Below are 18,022 nucleotides of genomic sequence, written 5' to 3'. Positions count from 1 at the left end.
TCTTAGATTTGGATGTGGACAAGGGATAGTGCCATGTAACTTGAAAAGTCTAGGGTTTGGACCTAGACAAAGCATATGACCATGTGTCCTTCAATGTCTTAGATTTGGATGTGGACAAGGGATAGTGCCATGTAACTTGGAAAGTCTAGGGTTTGGACCTAGACAAAGCATATGACCATGTGTCCTTCAATGTCTTAGATTTGGATGTGGAGAAGGAATAGTGCCATGTAACTTGGAATGTCTTGGGTTTGGACCTAGACAAAGCATATGACCATGTATCCTTCAATGTCTTAGATTTGGACGTGGACAAGGCATGCTACCATAGCCTGGAATGTGTTGGTCTCAAACTTGGACAAGGCATATTACCGTGTATTCTGGAATGTCTTAGTTTTGGATGTGGGAAAGGGATAGTACCATGTAACTTTCTTGGGTTTAGACCTGGATCAGATCTTTCACTGTAGGTTAACAGGGGGCTATGGTAGAAGAAATGGGTAAATGGCCAGTAGAAGGGTGCTTTTGGTGACAATTCTGCAGGTATCATACTGGATTATTTGGGAGTATGAGGAGCTAAATCACAAAAAAAATGTTCCATTTATTAATTAATCTGTGTCCCTATCCTGAACTATGGTTATGTCCTATAAGTACAGTGTAGTAAATGTCCTTTGAAAAATAATCCCTCCAGCATGTCCTGTTTATTGTTGTACAAAGGTTCAAGTTGCTAGAACGAGTGGTTCTGAGGGATCTCGTTTTTTTGAGGTGAAGCATGTCCATTAGTTCAGGGTTGGACATGGCCCTATAGGTCAAGCAAAGGTCACCTCTGAGCAGATGGTAAGTGACTGAGAAGAGCTGGAGCTTTTTTAGTCGTGCTTCATAGGGTAATTGTTTAAGGCCCTTAATCCTCTTAGTGAGGTACTTCTGTGGTCTTTCTAGTTGTTGCAGGTGTTTAGTGAGGTACATCCCAAATGGGGCATTGTACTCTATTATGGGCCTAATGAGTGAGGAGTAAAGGGGCACAATCACCTCCTTGGATCTGGATGAGAAACCCTTTGTGATCAGGTGTGCCACATAGAAGGATTTCCTGACCGTTTTGGCTATGTGGTTATCAAAGGAGAGCATGCTATCTACTTGAGTACCCAGGTCCCTAATTACTTCTTCTGTACTTAGTGGATTCCCATCTATGTGGTAGTTTGTAGGTACTTTGTTTTTCCCAAATGGGATTACTATGCATTTTTTGGCATTTAGCTTAAGGCCGTGACTTTGACACCAGGTGTTTGTCTCTGTGATACCCTTTTGCAGGATGTCTGTGCCAGCTGGAGAGTCAATTATTACACCCAATTTACAGTCATTTGCGAACTTGGTTAGCCACAGTCCTTCCGCCTTTGCCTGTACTTCGGAGAAATATATACTGAACAGGAGGGGTCCCAGGACTGAGCCCTGTGGGACTCCGCTTGTGACTGGTTTAGAGTCAGACATGGCACCTGCCACTCTTACCGTGTGGGTACTGTCTGAGAGCCAATCGGCAACCCATCTCGTGACATGGGGGTTGATATTTAAGCTGGTGAGTTTGTCTATGATTCCTGAGTGTGGGATGGTGTTGAATGCCTTAGCAAGGTCCAGATATGCTGTGTGGACCACCTTCCCTTCATCTATGGCCTTGGTGACTGTTTTGAAGAAGTCAACCAAGTTCAGGAGGCAAGATCTGCCTTTAACAAAGGCAAACTGGGTGGAGTCCAGTGTCTGGAGGTTCCCAATGTCCCTGTTAATGAGCTCCATGATAATGCATTCCCTGGCTTTGCAGACCAAGCTAGTCAAGCTTATAGGTCGATAGTTCCCAGGGTCAGTTGTGGCACCACCTTTGTGGAGTGGTACGACTGTTCTTGGATACATAGCCTGTAGAGAGGTTGAGTTTGAATAGTGATTTGAGATGGGGGGGTTAGTTCATTTTGAAGCTTGTGTAAGATACAACCTGGGATAGCATCTGGTCCCACTGATGCTGTGTTTTTGGCCTTTGCAAGAGCTGTCTTTACTTGTGTGTCTGAGATATCTGGAGTGCCACATTCTTCTGGGATGGGTGCTAGCCCCTTTGGTGGAGGGGGGGGGGGTGAAGTTTGCACTGAACTTGTCAGCCAAGATGTTGGCAATGTCGGTTGGTTCAGTGTATTTATGGCCATTATGCACTAGCTCGGAGCATATCTGAGAGTTTGCCCCTAGACTCTTGATATAGTTAAAGAAGGCCCTGTGGTTATCCTTAGAGTCATTGGCTATTTTTCTTTCAACTATCTATGCACTAACCTTAACCCAAGCCCTAACCCTAAGGTCTGTCACTATTGCACACTCACTTAACCTGTGCCCTAACCCTAACTCACTTAACCCGCCCCTAACCCTACAGTCTGTCACTATCGCATACTCACCTGACCCCCGCCTAACCCTAACTCACTTAATCCACCCCTAACCCTAACCCCACACTTACCTTAATCCACCCCTAACCCTAACCCCACACTTACCTTAACATGTCAGTGTTCTCAGCATCGGGATTTTCAACTGTCGATCATCTCTGTTGTTGATCTTCCGGTGTCGGTGCTCTCGTTGTTGGCATTTTGCAGTTATATGAAGGCACTGTGTCCAGATCCAGGAATATAGTTGTCCAGTGTAGCTGGCACCTATTATTTTTATTTATTTATTATACATTTCTTAACCAGAAAAGTCCAACTTGGAACAAAGTCAATTTGCAACAGAGGCCCAGGGAGAAGGGATCCAGATGCATGTCTTTGTAACATGGGAGGAAACCAGAGAACCCAGAGGAAACTCACACAAACACAGGGAGGACATGCAGACTCTGCACAGAAGGCAACCCATCCTAGAATCAAAACAGCAACCCTCTTGCTGTGAGGCAACAATGCTACCGCTGCACCACTCCGCCATCCAGTCAGTCATGGAGTATAACCCCTCCTAGTATGTACCTGTCCAAACATTTGTCTTACCTGGACAACCATAATGTTTTATCACTGAAAAAAAATCAAGAGCCTACATTGTAAAAGCTCTGCAGACTACCTCGAAGTCTTATCCTTCTTCTCAGCATCAAACGGACTACTTAGAGGTGACCTATACCTTTCTTACAGTGCTTTAGCCGACCATATTCTGCCAGACCCAAGTCAAATTATATCATAAATTTACATTCAAGGCATCTTAATCTGTGAAAATATTGAACATGTTGCAGGAATAGATTTGTATCGCAGAGAATAAGACTTATTATGAACCGTCTTTCACTCCACATAAAGCTAAGTACTTCTCTTACTCGGAATATTCAAATGAAATTCACAAGGACTTATGGGTAACTGCAAATCCCCAGATCAGCAGCCCTGTCCTTCACAGACAGGGGAGTCATGTAAATGTCCCAACATATTCTTTCCTGGTCCATCTCTGATTTATTCATATGTAAACTCTAACAGCTAAAAACTATCGAGGGAATTCTTAAAATCCCCACAGATCAATAGGCAAGTAAATCTCTATCAATTTATGAACGTATAATGAATGGAGATTTTGCACATTATTTTTTTTCCAATCTGTGAAGTTCTTTGTGAAAAAGAGGTGCTTCCTGCAATGAAATCACTTTACATTCCTATTTCCTAGCATAAGTTAGTGTTCTAGTGGTCGGAATTAGGCATTTCATACCACTGATGTTATCAGAGAATTTCCTTCATAAGAGGACAGACTACATAAAATAATGACAGTAGATGGCAGTGCTGAGCCACTTGAAGTGCAAACATTAGAGGGGGAGCAACTATACTAGGTGTAGAAGCCAGAAATATGCCGCATTGAAAGCACTCGTAAAGGATGAACTGGCAACTGTAATGAGCTGTTTATCCACGCAGACAAAACATGAAAGTTAGAAAGAAGTTATCACATAAACAGTATGCAAGTAGTATATAGGATAACTTATCCCAATTTTACGGTGGCTAAAATAAACTTGGCCATCCAAGTTACTACCGCTATTCAAAACAGCAGGAGCATACATTTTACGAAAGCCTGACTGATCTGTAAACAAGCTCAGTACTGCCAAAGGAATCAGTTATTTAAAATGTTGTACGGTATCATAACAGGTTAACACCCATTTCATTGCTTCACTTTTTTCACCTTTTACTTATAAGGAGGCAGGGAAGGATTGCAGCGCATGTGTTGCAGAAACCCAAAGAGCAAAATGACAAGCATATTACAGAGAATCCTGGGAACAGGTAACAGAGAGACAGGTTGGAGCACTGAATAAACAACAATTGGGGTCTAACTGTAGTGCAGAGTAAACTCAGGTAGAGCACTGAATAAACAACGATTAGGGTCTAATTATAGTGGAAGGTAAACTCAGGTGACATTGGAACTAAATTTTGGTGAGAAATCATCAGTTACTGCAGAACACTAAAATCCACCCATTTGCTTTGTAAAACTTAAGGGAGAGACTGGAGGTATAATTATATGTAAGGCATATGTAAAATGAGTAATATGTGCCATCGGAGGATGTTAGCAAACTGTTAAGTAATATGCATTTAAAAACACATTGTTCTAAACAATAAGAATATAATTCAGCTTAACACAGTTTCTGTTTATAGACTTCAAACTGACATGTGAGCCTGAATTTCTTGATAAAGTACCAGAGCTAAGCAGACAAAGTGGTCTAACTGCCTGTCCATATGTACAAAATCAGATTCAATTTAAGACTTCTACAGATTTTCCTCTTTAAGAAAGCTGGCATCAGTTTCACAGCTATAAAATTAACACTTGACCATTTGGAGTATGCAAAACATATTGATTTATTGCATTTGACATTTTGTTGAAAGTGCCACCCTGTACTGGGAAGAGCATTTTTCTAAAAGGATCCAAGGAAAAAATGCTCCAGAGGATATAAAATACAGCCATTTACAATATGCAGACTGTATTAAAGCCTGAAGTGATTGGTTTCTAGTAAAATACAAACAGATGACAAAGTAAAACATATTAAATTTGTATAAATGCAAACACTGTAGTACAATACATAGTAACAGTAGGGAAAAAGGGGGTACTACAGGTGCTCACAAAGCGCTATCTCATGACACACCTTCTCACTGCCACTTGCTCAAAAAAGCAAGTGCTCTAACTCTCATTAGCTAGATCTTCCATTTCTACAAGGCCCTCCCATCACCCAATTGTTTAAGCTACAAAGCCCTACAGAACTAAATTCTAAGCCAAAAGCTTGCATCAAGTTTCCTACCCAGCTTCTCTGTCCCTTTTTCCCTAAACCTCCACTCACTATCTCTGACCCTAAACTCCCCAATCACACCATAAACCCAAAACTCCAACCCTCTTCCTTAATTCCCTAATTGCTACCTAACCCTAAAACTCTCTTCCTGCACTTTAACCTAATATGCCAGCTCTGCTCCATAAAACTGAGTTCCCATCACTGTCAGACATAAAAGCTCTTTCTTACTCCCTAACACTAAAACTCCCTTCCTTCTACATAACCCTGAATCCTCCTCCTGCTCCGTATGCCCAAACCTCTCTCCTGCTCCCTAACCCTAAACCTCTCTCCTGCTAAATCCTCACAGCTGCTTGCCCAAACTCATACTGGAATTCAAGCAGGAGTATGACTGCTCTCCCAAGCACATATTCATGTTTGAGCACAAGGTGCATTATAGCCATGCTACAAGGTGCCTGAGACCCTGGCTTTGAGCACAAGCAGCACCCTAACAATGCTACAAGGTGCTCGAGTCCCTGGCTTCGAGCACAAGCAGCACTCTAGCAATGCTACAAGATGCTTGAGTCTCTGGCTTTGAGCACAAGCAGCACCCTAGCTACGTTACAAGGTGCTCGAGTCCCTGGCTTCGAGCACAAGCTGCACCCTAGCCACACTACAAGGTGCTCAAGTTCCTGGCTTCGAGCACAAGCTGCACCCTAGCCATACTTCAAGATGCTTGAGACCCTGGCTTCGAGCACAAGCAGCACCCTAGCCATACTACATGATGCTCAAGTCCCTGGCTTTGAGCACAAGCAGCACCCTAGGCACACTGCACAGTGTTTGTAGTGAAACTCCCAAAACATAATACAATTATAATGTGACATAAGACATGTTCTGAGTGAGATGAAAAAGTGAAAACAAAAATATTTCTAGAATCTTTTTCAGTGCTCGTGATAATCCACCATGTTATGGCATATCAGAGCGATGGAAGAATTGATATTTACATTGTCAGTTTTAATCACAAACACAAGAAGGAAAATAATGCACACATACATACAATGACATGTAGGAGAGTCAAAAGGTGTTTGGTCAAGTTTTAAGGTACTGCAGAAACATTTTTTAAAGATATTGGTTATTTTGGTGGTCACTGAAATTTCCCCACAAAGCTGAGAAAGGTAACGTTCTATTCATCCTTACCAAGACAAATCCACTAGAACCAGTTTCCACTTTTCAGAGGCAACCCAAAAGCATGTGCTGTTTATGGGACTTGCTCAAAAATCTCATAGTAAGGAAATGGAGACTGAAGGATTCAAACCCAGGACTGCTGGATTAAGTTTGTTAGCACCCCATGCCCTTAAACATCTATTCTAAACTGATATGTGTTTATTTTATGCCAGCTGGTAGTAATATTACTGAATGTGGCAAGTTGTAACAAGGTGCAACATTTGTTTTATACATTTGAAAATAACTTGACTATAAGTTCCTGTATATGACTGTACTGATAGGTATACATCAATGTCTAAGCACAAAAAATCTGGACAAAGCCAATATAATGGCAGGACAAGGGCCCCAAAAACAGGGACAGATTTTAAATATTGCTCTGATAAACTTGGAAAGTTGATAGAATTAAAAGGTTTTGTTTTACCATACATTTTCTGAAAATATATGAAGTCTGAAACTCAAATGTCTTTGATTATTTATTTCATTCAGTCCTCGATTTACTAGAAAACCACAAATTTTATGAGGAACAGACCAGAACTGTGAGGCAAAAGTCCAGACATTCTGCAAAAATGTGACATTTGAGAGGTATGGGCACTGACCGTCTTATAATCATGCCCTGTCTCTTTTAGACATATTTATTTTTATGCCAGATAGGTGTACTGGTTCTTGGCTATGTCAGCCACAGTCCAGATACAGTGGTACTTAAAGCTATGCTGAAGGATTTAGCATATTACAAAGCTAAATGTGACTGTAAGACTGGCAGACTGAAACATGCTTTATTTTTTATCTTTTCTTAGAGGCAACATCGGCCCTAACAAATATTGGAGGTTCCGACCCATGGTGAGATTTGAGAAGGGAGCCCAGAACTTCCTCCCTGATCAATACCTGTGGAATCTCTCTAAAAGCCTCTGAGATAATCAACTGTGGTTCCCCTTTGACATCTGGAGCAGACGCATGCAAAGCCTCAAAGGTCAAGCGGAAAGACAGATCCATGCCAGCTTCTGGTGGAGTCACAGCAGAGTAATCCAAAGTAAACAATGAATAACGTACAGAGCTGTCACCCACTTCTAGGGCGATGTCTGGTGGAGGTTGGACAGATAAAGAGTATGGACGAGATTTCTTGGCCTTCATTTTACCTAGCGGGAGTATCTTGGGATTAAAGGATTCTGCCCTGATACCCCGAGCCAACTGTCTAGGCCATTAGTTTTCAAGATAAATGGCCAGGGAAGATAAATGGCTTCTAAGTGTCTTAGACAAAAATGCCTTGCAGATATAACAAGAGGTATGGTCGTGGGAAGCGCCCAAACAAAATGGCACTGTTCATGATGATCCCTATGGGGAATCTGCCTCCCGCAATGACATTTTCCCCTCTTGGATGACATGAATTATAGGTAGTGATAAAAATACAAGATCAAGAACATAAATGTAAAAACAAAAGTAGAAATAACCCCAATGGGTCACTTATCTGGGGTTGCCCAAAATTCAGTACAGTAACAAAATGTTCAAACCAAATGGAAACAACATTTGAACTGGTGGCAAAAGAAGTTGGGGGGCAGTTGCATCAGTATGTCCCTTTTATTATGTTCTGTGCCGGGCGCCTAAAGATGCTGTCCATTAAAAACAAGATCTCTTTTAATGTAATCTATACTGGCCGAGCGATTGGTTGCCCAAGGTAGGGCATCCCATCTTTAAGGAATATTGCAACAGTGATCTAGAAGGATATCATAACATACAATATGTTTTTCTATCTGCTCTACTACCTATCTCCTTAGGAGTACCTCAAGGATCAATATTAGGCCCACTCTTATTCTCTATCTTTATTAATGATCTTCAATCATCTATCCATAACACTACCTGCATACAATATGCAGATGATTCTACCATCATCTGTACAGCTCCCACCCAATCTGAACTCCAGTCACTCACACAATCTACCTTTTCAACCGTTGAACAATGGTTCTCAAAAAGATGTCTCCTTCTCAACTCCAAGAAAACAAAACTATTACTATTCTCACCTACCCACAAATCTCCTCAACTAAATTTTACTGTTACTGCAGCTGACAATTCTCTTATCTCCCCAGACTCTACTACCAAACTGCTTGGTGTTACTATTGATAATAATCTTAACTATGATTGTCATATCAATAACACTATAAAAGCAGTAAATAAAAAGATAGGTTCACTGTACAGAATAAAACCCTTCCTTACTCCAGAAGCACGGACCACCTTAGCTCAATCACATCTTATCTCCACCCTACTGTATGCTTCCTCTATTTACACCAATCTCTCTAAAGGTAACCTGAAAAACTAACTACATCCTATCATAATATAGCCCGCTTTGCCACAGCATCCCAGTACAGAACTCACCACTGTAATAACTTAAAACAATTACAATGGTTAGAACTACCTAACAAGCTTATCTATCAACAACTCTTAATTACACATAACATTCTTTATCAACCAACAAAACACCAGCTCTCAGTAACCTCCTTACTCCCTACAAAAACTTGAAACAGTTGCGATCTGCCGAAAAGATACAAGTCACCACAACTAGAATTACAAATTCAGCAGGTAACTGTCTATTTTCAAACTCCATAGGGAAAATATGGAATAACCTCCCCCACACATTACCTCACTAGACTCCTTTCAACTTTTCAAAAAACAACTTCTATTACATCTTAACAACTTCTGGCTCTGCTCCTGTACCAATCCAGACTAAATGACTTCTTCGCTCTTCAGCCATACCTCCCTACGTAAAAATCACTATCTTTCCCTGCTATTTCAAATGACTAAATTACTGTACTGTTCTAAAAAAAAATGAATATATAGCTTAGGCTATTTGTTTTTTACCTGATTTTTTTTCGCTGTATTTTCTACTACACTAAAATGTATGCATTGTTGCTTAAATGTTTAACCTTGTTTTAATTGTGGAGCTTTTCTCCCCGGGCCTCCAGCTGGACTAGCCCGGTCAACAAATGTAAAATAAAAATAAATAAAATAAATAAATACAATATGATACAGAGTTTTGGTTAAGAAAGAAATGGTTCACAGATAAATATTAGACTATCAGTCTGCAGACAGTTACAAGCCTGTCAAATAACCAGAGGTCAGACTGAAACTCTGTACTTGGTATTTGTGAGGTAAAGGCCTTAACCATTATGCCAATCCCCCTCTGAAAAAGAAAGTTAAGTTCTTAACATACAGATGACTCTCACAAGATATACTTGAAAAACTTAAAAGCAAGTAACCAGCATTATTAGTCTAGTTAGTTAGTCATTCAGTCAGTCAGTCAGTCAGTCAGTTAGTTAGTTAGTTAGTTAAAGTTTTGTTTATGTTTGTTGACCAGAATAAACTGACCGGGCAGTAAAATCTCCTTGTGTCAGTGGTGCAACAGGTAGCAAACTCGCCTTTGGTGCAGAAGGCTGTGAGTTCTTTTCCAACACCAGTTAAAACAACAGCTGTTACTGCAGTGCTGCATAAAGTGGCGAGCTGTACTCCTGTGTGTCTTACTCTAGATGAAATGTTAAACTGATATCCCATCTGTTGGAGATGGTGGTAACATAAGTGCATATAAAAGATCCCATAGCACCTGTCAAAAAGAGTAGGGGAAATTCTCCAGTTCCCTGGCCACATTTCTCCAAGTAGTATAATTGCAGCTTCAGGTCTTCCCTGAAAAAAAAAACACTAATCTAGTTAATAAAAGATTAAAATAATTAGTAGCACCCCTAAGAGAAAGGCTTCAAACAGTGAGAAAGGCATATGTACAGTAATGTTGTAATACTTGGAATTTTACAGAAACATTACAATAAACACAGAGACGACATACAATAATGATCTAATATGTCATGTTTTATTGAAATACTGTATTAGGAATACAAGTAACACAGAATAATGGTCTCAATAAATAGAATTCTAAGAAAACAAGAACTTAGAATTCTAAAGCCAAGACCACCTCTTATTTGAAGCCAGACAACATGCCAGACTGCTTGCTGGTCAGCCTGAAACATGATTTGTCTGACCCCCCCCCCCCTCACTACAGAGGCTACTTAGTATCAGTCTTAAAACAAATGATAGATGAATGGTGGACAGCAGCAGGCATTCCCTTGCATAAATGGACCAGGGTAATTATTGACTCATAAGCCTGATCAGTCTCATTTGTAAGGCCATGGAAAGGATTATTATGGACTTAACTCTCAACCCAAGCCACTTCAGATTTCTTAAGGGCAGGTCCTACCTACTTAACCTGGTTGGCTTCTTCAAAAACTTACTGCAGTAGTGGATGAGGGCAAATTAGTACAAACCACATATCCAGACCTTGCAAAAGTATTCAGTACCATCCCACACACAGGTATTATAGGTATGTCCGCTAAGCTAAATGCAAATCTCTGTGTCAATACCATCCCACACAGGTATTATAGGTATGTCCGCTAAGCTAAATGCAAATCTCTGTGTAACACATTAGAGAGCAAACTGGTTCACAAACAGAACCCAGGAAGCCACTCAACAGTGAAATATGGCTCTAGGGGATTCGGTCATATTGAGTAATGTTGGCAAATGGGCATATAGGTATTTGCTGGTGATAAGTGAGTTGAGGACCCGAGCTACACCATGGACCCACTGGGAGGGCTTTATGTAACACTATTGGCCAGTGTGTGCCAGCCATAAAGCCCAGCATCCCTGGGGTCCATAAGCTACTGGCCAACCAGTGATCACTTGCCCAGCTTAGGTTACGTGGGATAACTGAAAGGTGGATGTAAAACCAATCAACCTGCCAAACATGAACTAAGAATTGTTACACTCTGTGTGGGCTCACTGAAAGGATGCAGGTTGGAAGTGGATAACATGATGGCATAGAAAAGGCTGGACCTTGTATGTATGCAAGAAATGAGATGGAAAGGCAGTGCAGCAAGACACTTGGGATCCAAAGTCTACTACTCAGGAGGAGGACAGACTAGAAATGATGTGGGAATTCTGGTGAGACAGAGAGGCTTCAGAAGGCAGTTAGGTATGTCCTCAGAATTAGTGACAGACTCATGGCAATCAGACTTCAGTGTAATGCTAAACCAGTGTTCATAATGTCAGGCTATGCTCACAGCAGGGTTGTGATAGTGAAGAGAACAGACATTTAGACAGCAGCTGCAGGAATGACTAGATAAAGTAGGACAGCATGAATTGGTGTTAATAATGATGAGTGACCTGAATGCACATATCAGGACAGTCAGCCTCCAGGATAAACCACTGGTTACCACAATCAGCTGCAAGGCTGACTGTTTCACTGGGGATGACTTTGCAATCACTGATTCTATGCTAGTGCCCTTTCCTTACTAGGAGGAAATCTGAGTTACACATTGCATGTGATCTTGTGACTGTCTCTCTTTCTGAACCATTTTGGCTGTTGGCTACTATCAAGCCATTTACCAGACAGAAGTCTCGAATGGCCTGTTTGTCCACTCATGTGGACCCAGGCAGTCCTCTGTTCTATCTGTCCTGATAGACACAGACTATTATGACAAAAGAGGAAGAGCTCACACCAGAAGTAAGAGCAGCACTAAGGAAAATGAAGTCAGGGAAAGCAGCAGGCTCAGATGAGGTCACAGCAGATATGATAAAGATGCTGAGTGAGATAGGGGAGAAATGGCTCCTGGGGGTATTCATAGCAGTGTGGAGAGAAAGGTATATCATAAATAACTGGAGAACAAGCATACTCATGCCAGTGTACAAGAACAAAGGGGGCATCCACAACTATGGGCAGTACAGAGGTATCAAGCTCATGTCACACTGCATGACAGTTCTGGAGATGATGACTGACAAATGGATACGCAGAGTAGTAGAAAGTAAGATGGGAGATAATCACTTTGGATTCAAATCAGGAAGCAGCACAACTGACCTGATGTTTGCAGTGAGACAGGTAGTTGTCAAGAAGCTAGAGATGAGGAAAGAGTCCAACTGGCCTTTCCTAGGCTTGGAGAAAGCATATGACAAGGTCCTAAGAAAACTGATTTGGGCAGTCTTGTGGTAGTTCAGTGTCCCAGAAACATTGGTAGAATTAGCAGAGGCTATGTACAAGGACCCAATGACTAGTACAAACAATGTTCGGTCTCACAGAGGGGTTCCCATGGGAGTCCATGTACACCAGGGTTCATCTCTGAGCCCACTGCTATTTATACTGCTGATTGACTACATTAGCAAACAGGTCAGAGGGCAGAGGGCACAAATCAACAAAGTCGCTGTATGCAGACAATGCAGCATTACAGGCAGACTCTGAGCAAGAACATCAGCAAAGGATAGGAAAATGCAATGCAAATCTGAAGGCACATGGGGTAAAACTGAGTACAGATTAGGTCATGGTAATGGCAGCAAACTAGAGAAATCAGAAGCAACTGAGAATTGAGATAGAAGGGAAGATAGTGGAACAGATTAATAGCTTCAAGTATCTGGGAGGGGTGGTTAAGGAGAAGGCAAGTCTGAATGAAGAGGTCAAAGCTAGAATCAGAGGGGCTACAGCCAACTGGCATAGAATGTCAGGTGTAGTCTATGACAGAAGAATGCCAAAGAAGCTGAAAAGTAAGGTGTACAAGACAGTGGTGCGACTAGTACTACTGTATGGTACAGAAACCTGGGCAATAAAGACAGGTCTATATTCTAAACTCAAAACGCTTACCTTATCGAATCCCTAAACGTAGACCTGTCCTCATCGAACTGCATAAACACCGAATGCTCTAAACCATGAAATTCAAAACATCGAACTCTCATACTTGTCCTACCCCACTGCCCGCTACATACTACCTAAACAAACAAACTAAATAAACCACATACATGCACTAACCAAAACCCTACTTCTAACCCTAAACTAAACCCTACTTCTAACCCTACACTAAATCTTACATATACCACCATGTATGCACTTAACTTAACCCACACCCTAACCCTAAGGTCCGTAACTATCGCACACTTAGCTTGTGGAGCTATACCGCAGAAGGCCAACCATGACGATTTGACGTTTCCGGTTTCGCTCTTCTGGATGTTCGATAAGATGGGTCCACGTTTAGGGATTCGATAAGGTAAGCATTTGACTTTACAATATAGACCTGTAAAGACTGACCAGATGAGGAAGCTACAGGTGATGGAAATGAAGTGCATGAGATGGGTGGTAGGGTGCACACTGTGGGACAGACAAAGAAATGAGGATGTTAGAGCAGAAGCCAAAGTATCTCCAATTTTAGAAAAGATGAAAGAGAACAGATGATGGTGTTTCTGGCACATCTGCAGAAAAGCAGAAGATAGTCTGGTGAAGAAGATTTGGGACAGACAGGAAGAAGTTAAGAGGAAATGAGGGCATCAAGCAAACAGGTGGATGGATTGTGTGAGAGAAGATCTGCAACAGTCAGGCATGAGTGTCAAAGAAGGCAGGAGTGTGGCACTGAATCGAGAGCAATGGCGACAGTTAACACAAAACCATGACATCACCACATTGCCACTGTAGTCAGAAAGTCATTCTGTGTGGCACATCTCATTACCATCTCATTACCAAGGATTTTGCATCCAGGAAGAAAGAGGTCATCATCTCTCTCTCTCTCTCTACTCTTCCCTCATTAGGCCAGTCATCGAGTATAATTCTCCATTTGGCATGTACCTCACTAGACACCTGCAACAGCTTGAGAGGCCACAAAAGTACCTCACAAAGGGATCCTAGACCTTAAACATGTCCTACACAGACAGACTCAAAAAAATCCAGCTTTTCTCTGTCTCATATCATCTACTAAGAGGCGATCTCTGCTTGACTTACAAAGCCATGTCTGACCCAGCTCTGTTAGAAATGCTACATCGAAAGAAATCCCAATCCCTCCGCATCACATGCTCCAGAGACCTCACCCTCATTACCACAATCAACAGAACATGGTGGAGAGACAGGTTCATAACCCAGAGACTGCCCATGCTCTGGAATAAACTTCCCACACATGTCAAGCAGAGCACGTCACTAGCCCTCTTCAAGTGAAATCTTGTTGAGTGGATGGAAAATAGAAAGTTCACCCCGGGGATCACTCCAGTGCTTCTACTTGATAGAGGCACTGGGAACTAAGGTCAGGTGGCATGATGCCAGGGCACTTCTAAGGGCTAGGCTTGTAAAGGCTCCAGGACCATTAGCTTAGTACACACTTATGACCTATGACCCCATGTAGAAAATGGAAAAAAGGGGTTGATGATGGTGATGATGAGTATGATGTATAATCATATCCTCTGGCAAACATGACTGCATTTGTAACTTTCACATTGGCAACACACCCCTGAAAATTGATCCCATAGTCAGGGGTCTGTCATTAACTGTCTTAAATGTTTGTGTTATTTAAAGGGGATCCAATAGATATCAGCCTGGGAGGAGATGATAGACACTTCTAACGGCTTGCTTTATTAAGAGTGTCTGGCTGCCCAAGTTTGCTGATTACTATAAACATGGGGCCATCATAAACATCAAGAGGACACCAAGATCCTCCAAGAGGGTCTTTCCCAAACCAATAACTGGTGTCAAAACCATGGCCAAAAGCTGAATGGCAAGAAATGAATAATAGTCTACTTCAGTAAGCAAGAAGTCCTTTTAACTGACATATTGACAACACACCCCTAAAAACTGATTCAGTAGTTAGGGATCCAGGCATGACCACAATGCTTTTTTACTAGGGACAATCATCTGTCCACTACATTCTGCACTTGTCAGACCGGTCATTAAGTAAAATGCCTTTTTCATATGTAACTCTCCAAGCATCTGTCACAACTGGAATGACCACAATGTTTTTTTTTACTTAGGAGATCAAGGGGTCTAAGTCATAAAAACTATGTGGACCATTTCAAAGCCTTGACTATCTTCTCAGTACAATATGGACAACTGACAGGCAACCTCTCCCTTGTGTACAGAGCCTCAACAGAACCTATCCTTGTTTACAAGTCCATTGGGGGAATTAGCATCCGCTCAAGGGATCACAGTCTTTTCAACAATATAAATACAATATGGTTGAGGGATAGTTGTGTATCATACAGGATACTTCTTCTGTGTGAACCATCTTCCACTAATTTATATGAAATTTAGATGAATGTGTTGGTAACGAGAAATTTGCCCCTGGTTTAGCACCCTTTCTCTACACAAATATGGGTAATATGTAAATACAAGTTGAACTTGGCATTAGTGTAAAATTTCTTAAAATTTTTATAATTTTAGAATAACTTACACTATTGCATTTTATTAAGTTTAACTACAACCTAGTAGACTACGACCACATACCGTATATACATAAAATACATATATTTTTTCATAGAATAATAAAAGTAGTTTCTTACTTTCTTTTTCTTTTTATTACATGAACAACTTTATAAATAAAATAAGTTATTTTTGGTTACATGTAACATACAATACATATCTACTTGCACAATACTTACTTTATAAAGACAAGTTACCCTTACAGTTGTCTATGTATTAGTACACTTATTGGAGTGTTTTTAGTTTTATTACGAAGCATTATTTCATATTTGCTTATTGGGTAAAGACGAACCTTACTAGACTTTAGCACAATTACATATAGTTATGAATACTGTTTAATACAATAATATTATTGTTTTTAGTAAAAAAGTTTTCTATATGTGACTGTATGTTTCACAATAAGTAAGTTAAAAAGTAAGCTAGACCTGCTTACTATTTTATGTGAGTTGGTTTTTATTTAACATCATACCACTTTAAACAAGAGTGGTTTTTAAATTGATTGTACTATAAATAGTCAATTAAGTAAGTGAATTATGTCTGAAGAAGTTGCTCAAACGTTGAGCGACGAAAAGCGCTTTACAACAATAAAACTTGTGTTCCTTAATCATCTCCTGTGGACATTGGCTTTAGCCTTTTTTTTGGTGGAATAGTTTGTTTTTTTAACCTAGTTTGTTTAATATGTAAATATCCCAAAATGTCCTTGTTTTACCTGTCACTGGGTTATTTTTACATACAATATAAGGGTTAAAAACTCCTACAGAAATGTAAGGCTAGTCTAACAACCTAGTAAGTGCATACAAACATGTGATTCTATTACTGTAAAGATGTTCAACAGTGGTAGTCAATGTATGCAGCATTGAAACAGTGTAACTTGATCTTACAGCTGTAATAAAAGGAGGATGAGTAGGGGATAGGAAATAGGAGGAACTAGAAAGCAGGAAGAGACAGTTGGACAGGTGAGAAAGAAAAGTGGGATTTTAGGGAAACTGGAGGAAAAGGGACATTTGTAGATAAATAGAGGTGAAATAGTACAGATGTGCAGGCAGCATGTGGTTTGTGCTTTAGGTGTTTATAAGCCAGGTGTCTTACAGACATAGGAGTGGTTTGAAGGTTATTATCCTGCTGAGGTACATGAGAACAGCCAGGAGTAAGGCAGGTGTAATTTGAGTTTGAAGCCTTTTAATGTGTCTGTTTTTTTGAAAGCAGTGATTTGTTCCGAAGTTTGGTGACATCACTGGTACAGAGAGCATCTCCTGCAGCAGGTGTTCGACTTTGTGGTGACCAGAACAGCATAACTCTCTGCATGGTGAATCATGTCAAAAGATGTTTTTTTAGGGTGGAGCAGTTGTCAGGGTTGTAGATAAAATTATTGGCTGTAACTAGCTGGGTGTAGATTACTCATAGATGTTGTGGTAGTTATAACCATTGTAATTATTTTAAGGGGAGACAATACTGAGTCTTATATGAGAGGTTTGTAGTAAAGTTTATTACTTTGTTGTAGCATGCTTCTAACTTTATTTGCTGTGTTTGCAAGTTTGAAAATATGGCTACTGTATATAGGAGTGTGGAAAGAAAAGTAGGGCTGGGCCATGGTTTTCCTTGTTGCATCAGTTAGGCATGGGTTTGTCTAGTTAAGACAGTCCCATTTCTTGCTTTTTTTGTGATGATATGCCGTATGTACTGATCAAATTTTTGATTTTTGTCTGTACTTAAACCTAATAGACTTTTTGTGGGTTACCTTTTCTAGTGTTATTGGCTGATGTTATGTTAAAGATTGTTTCAAGGCAGAGAATTGCTTTGGTGTGAATAACATAAATTTAATTTTCTTATGCTTTAAATGCAGGTTTGCTCTGGTTAGCCAGGATTCAACAGAGAAAAAGCATGTTTGGAGTTTTGTAGGTGTAATTTTGTGGGCGGTGCAGTGGTGCAGCTGTTAACATTGTCACCTCACAGCAAGAGGTTCTCTGGTTCAATTCTCAGCTGGGATGCCTTCTGTGCAGAGTTTGCATATTCTTCCTGTGTTAGTGTGGGTTTCCTCTGGGTACTCCATGTGTCTGGAGTGTTTCTCCCTGGGCCTCTGCTGAAAACAGGCTCTGTGTAGCCTAGTTGGATTTTCCCAGTCAATAAATAATAATAATTGTAGGACCTGTTGCAGAGCAGAAGAGGGTGGAGGCATCAGAGTATTGCATAACTTGCTTTGTAGCTGAGTGGAGTTGTTTATAAATATATTAAGACATCTGCAGGAAATGAAAGAAAAGGTGTATTGCCATTTTACAGCCTGTTGTCTGTTACTAAATTACATACTGAACCAAGATAGCATAGGTTGGGATAGGCCTGGAAAGGTGAGG

At 40.7% G+C, this 18,022-nt stretch overlaps 1 protein-coding gene across 1 annotated transcript in view; it reads right to left on the bottom strand.

Annotated features, from left to right (window-relative positions):
* The window catches only part of LOC122815427 (extracellular calcium-sensing receptor-like), a 257,829-nt gene extending 250,274 nt beyond the window's left edge, over nucleotides 1–7,555 (bottom strand). The window contains exon 1 of the mRNA XM_044087915.1: nucleotides 7,310–7,555. Coding sequence (XP_043943850.1) covers nucleotides 7,310–7,555 — 246 coding nt within the window. The remainder of the gene's footprint in view (nucleotides 1–7,309) is intronic.
* Between the last annotated feature and the right edge of the window lie 10,467 nt (nucleotides 7,556–18,022).

The sequence above is a fragment of the Protopterus annectens genome, chromosome 1.part1 (assembly GCF_019279795.1).
Source record: "Protopterus annectens isolate FY-2018-M chromosome 1.part1, PAN1.0, whole genome shotgun sequence".
Classification (NCBI taxonomy): Eukaryota; Metazoa; Chordata; order Ceratodontiformes; family Protopteridae; genus Protopterus; species Protopterus annectens.
This window is presented reverse-complemented; position numbering and strand designations above follow the sequence as displayed.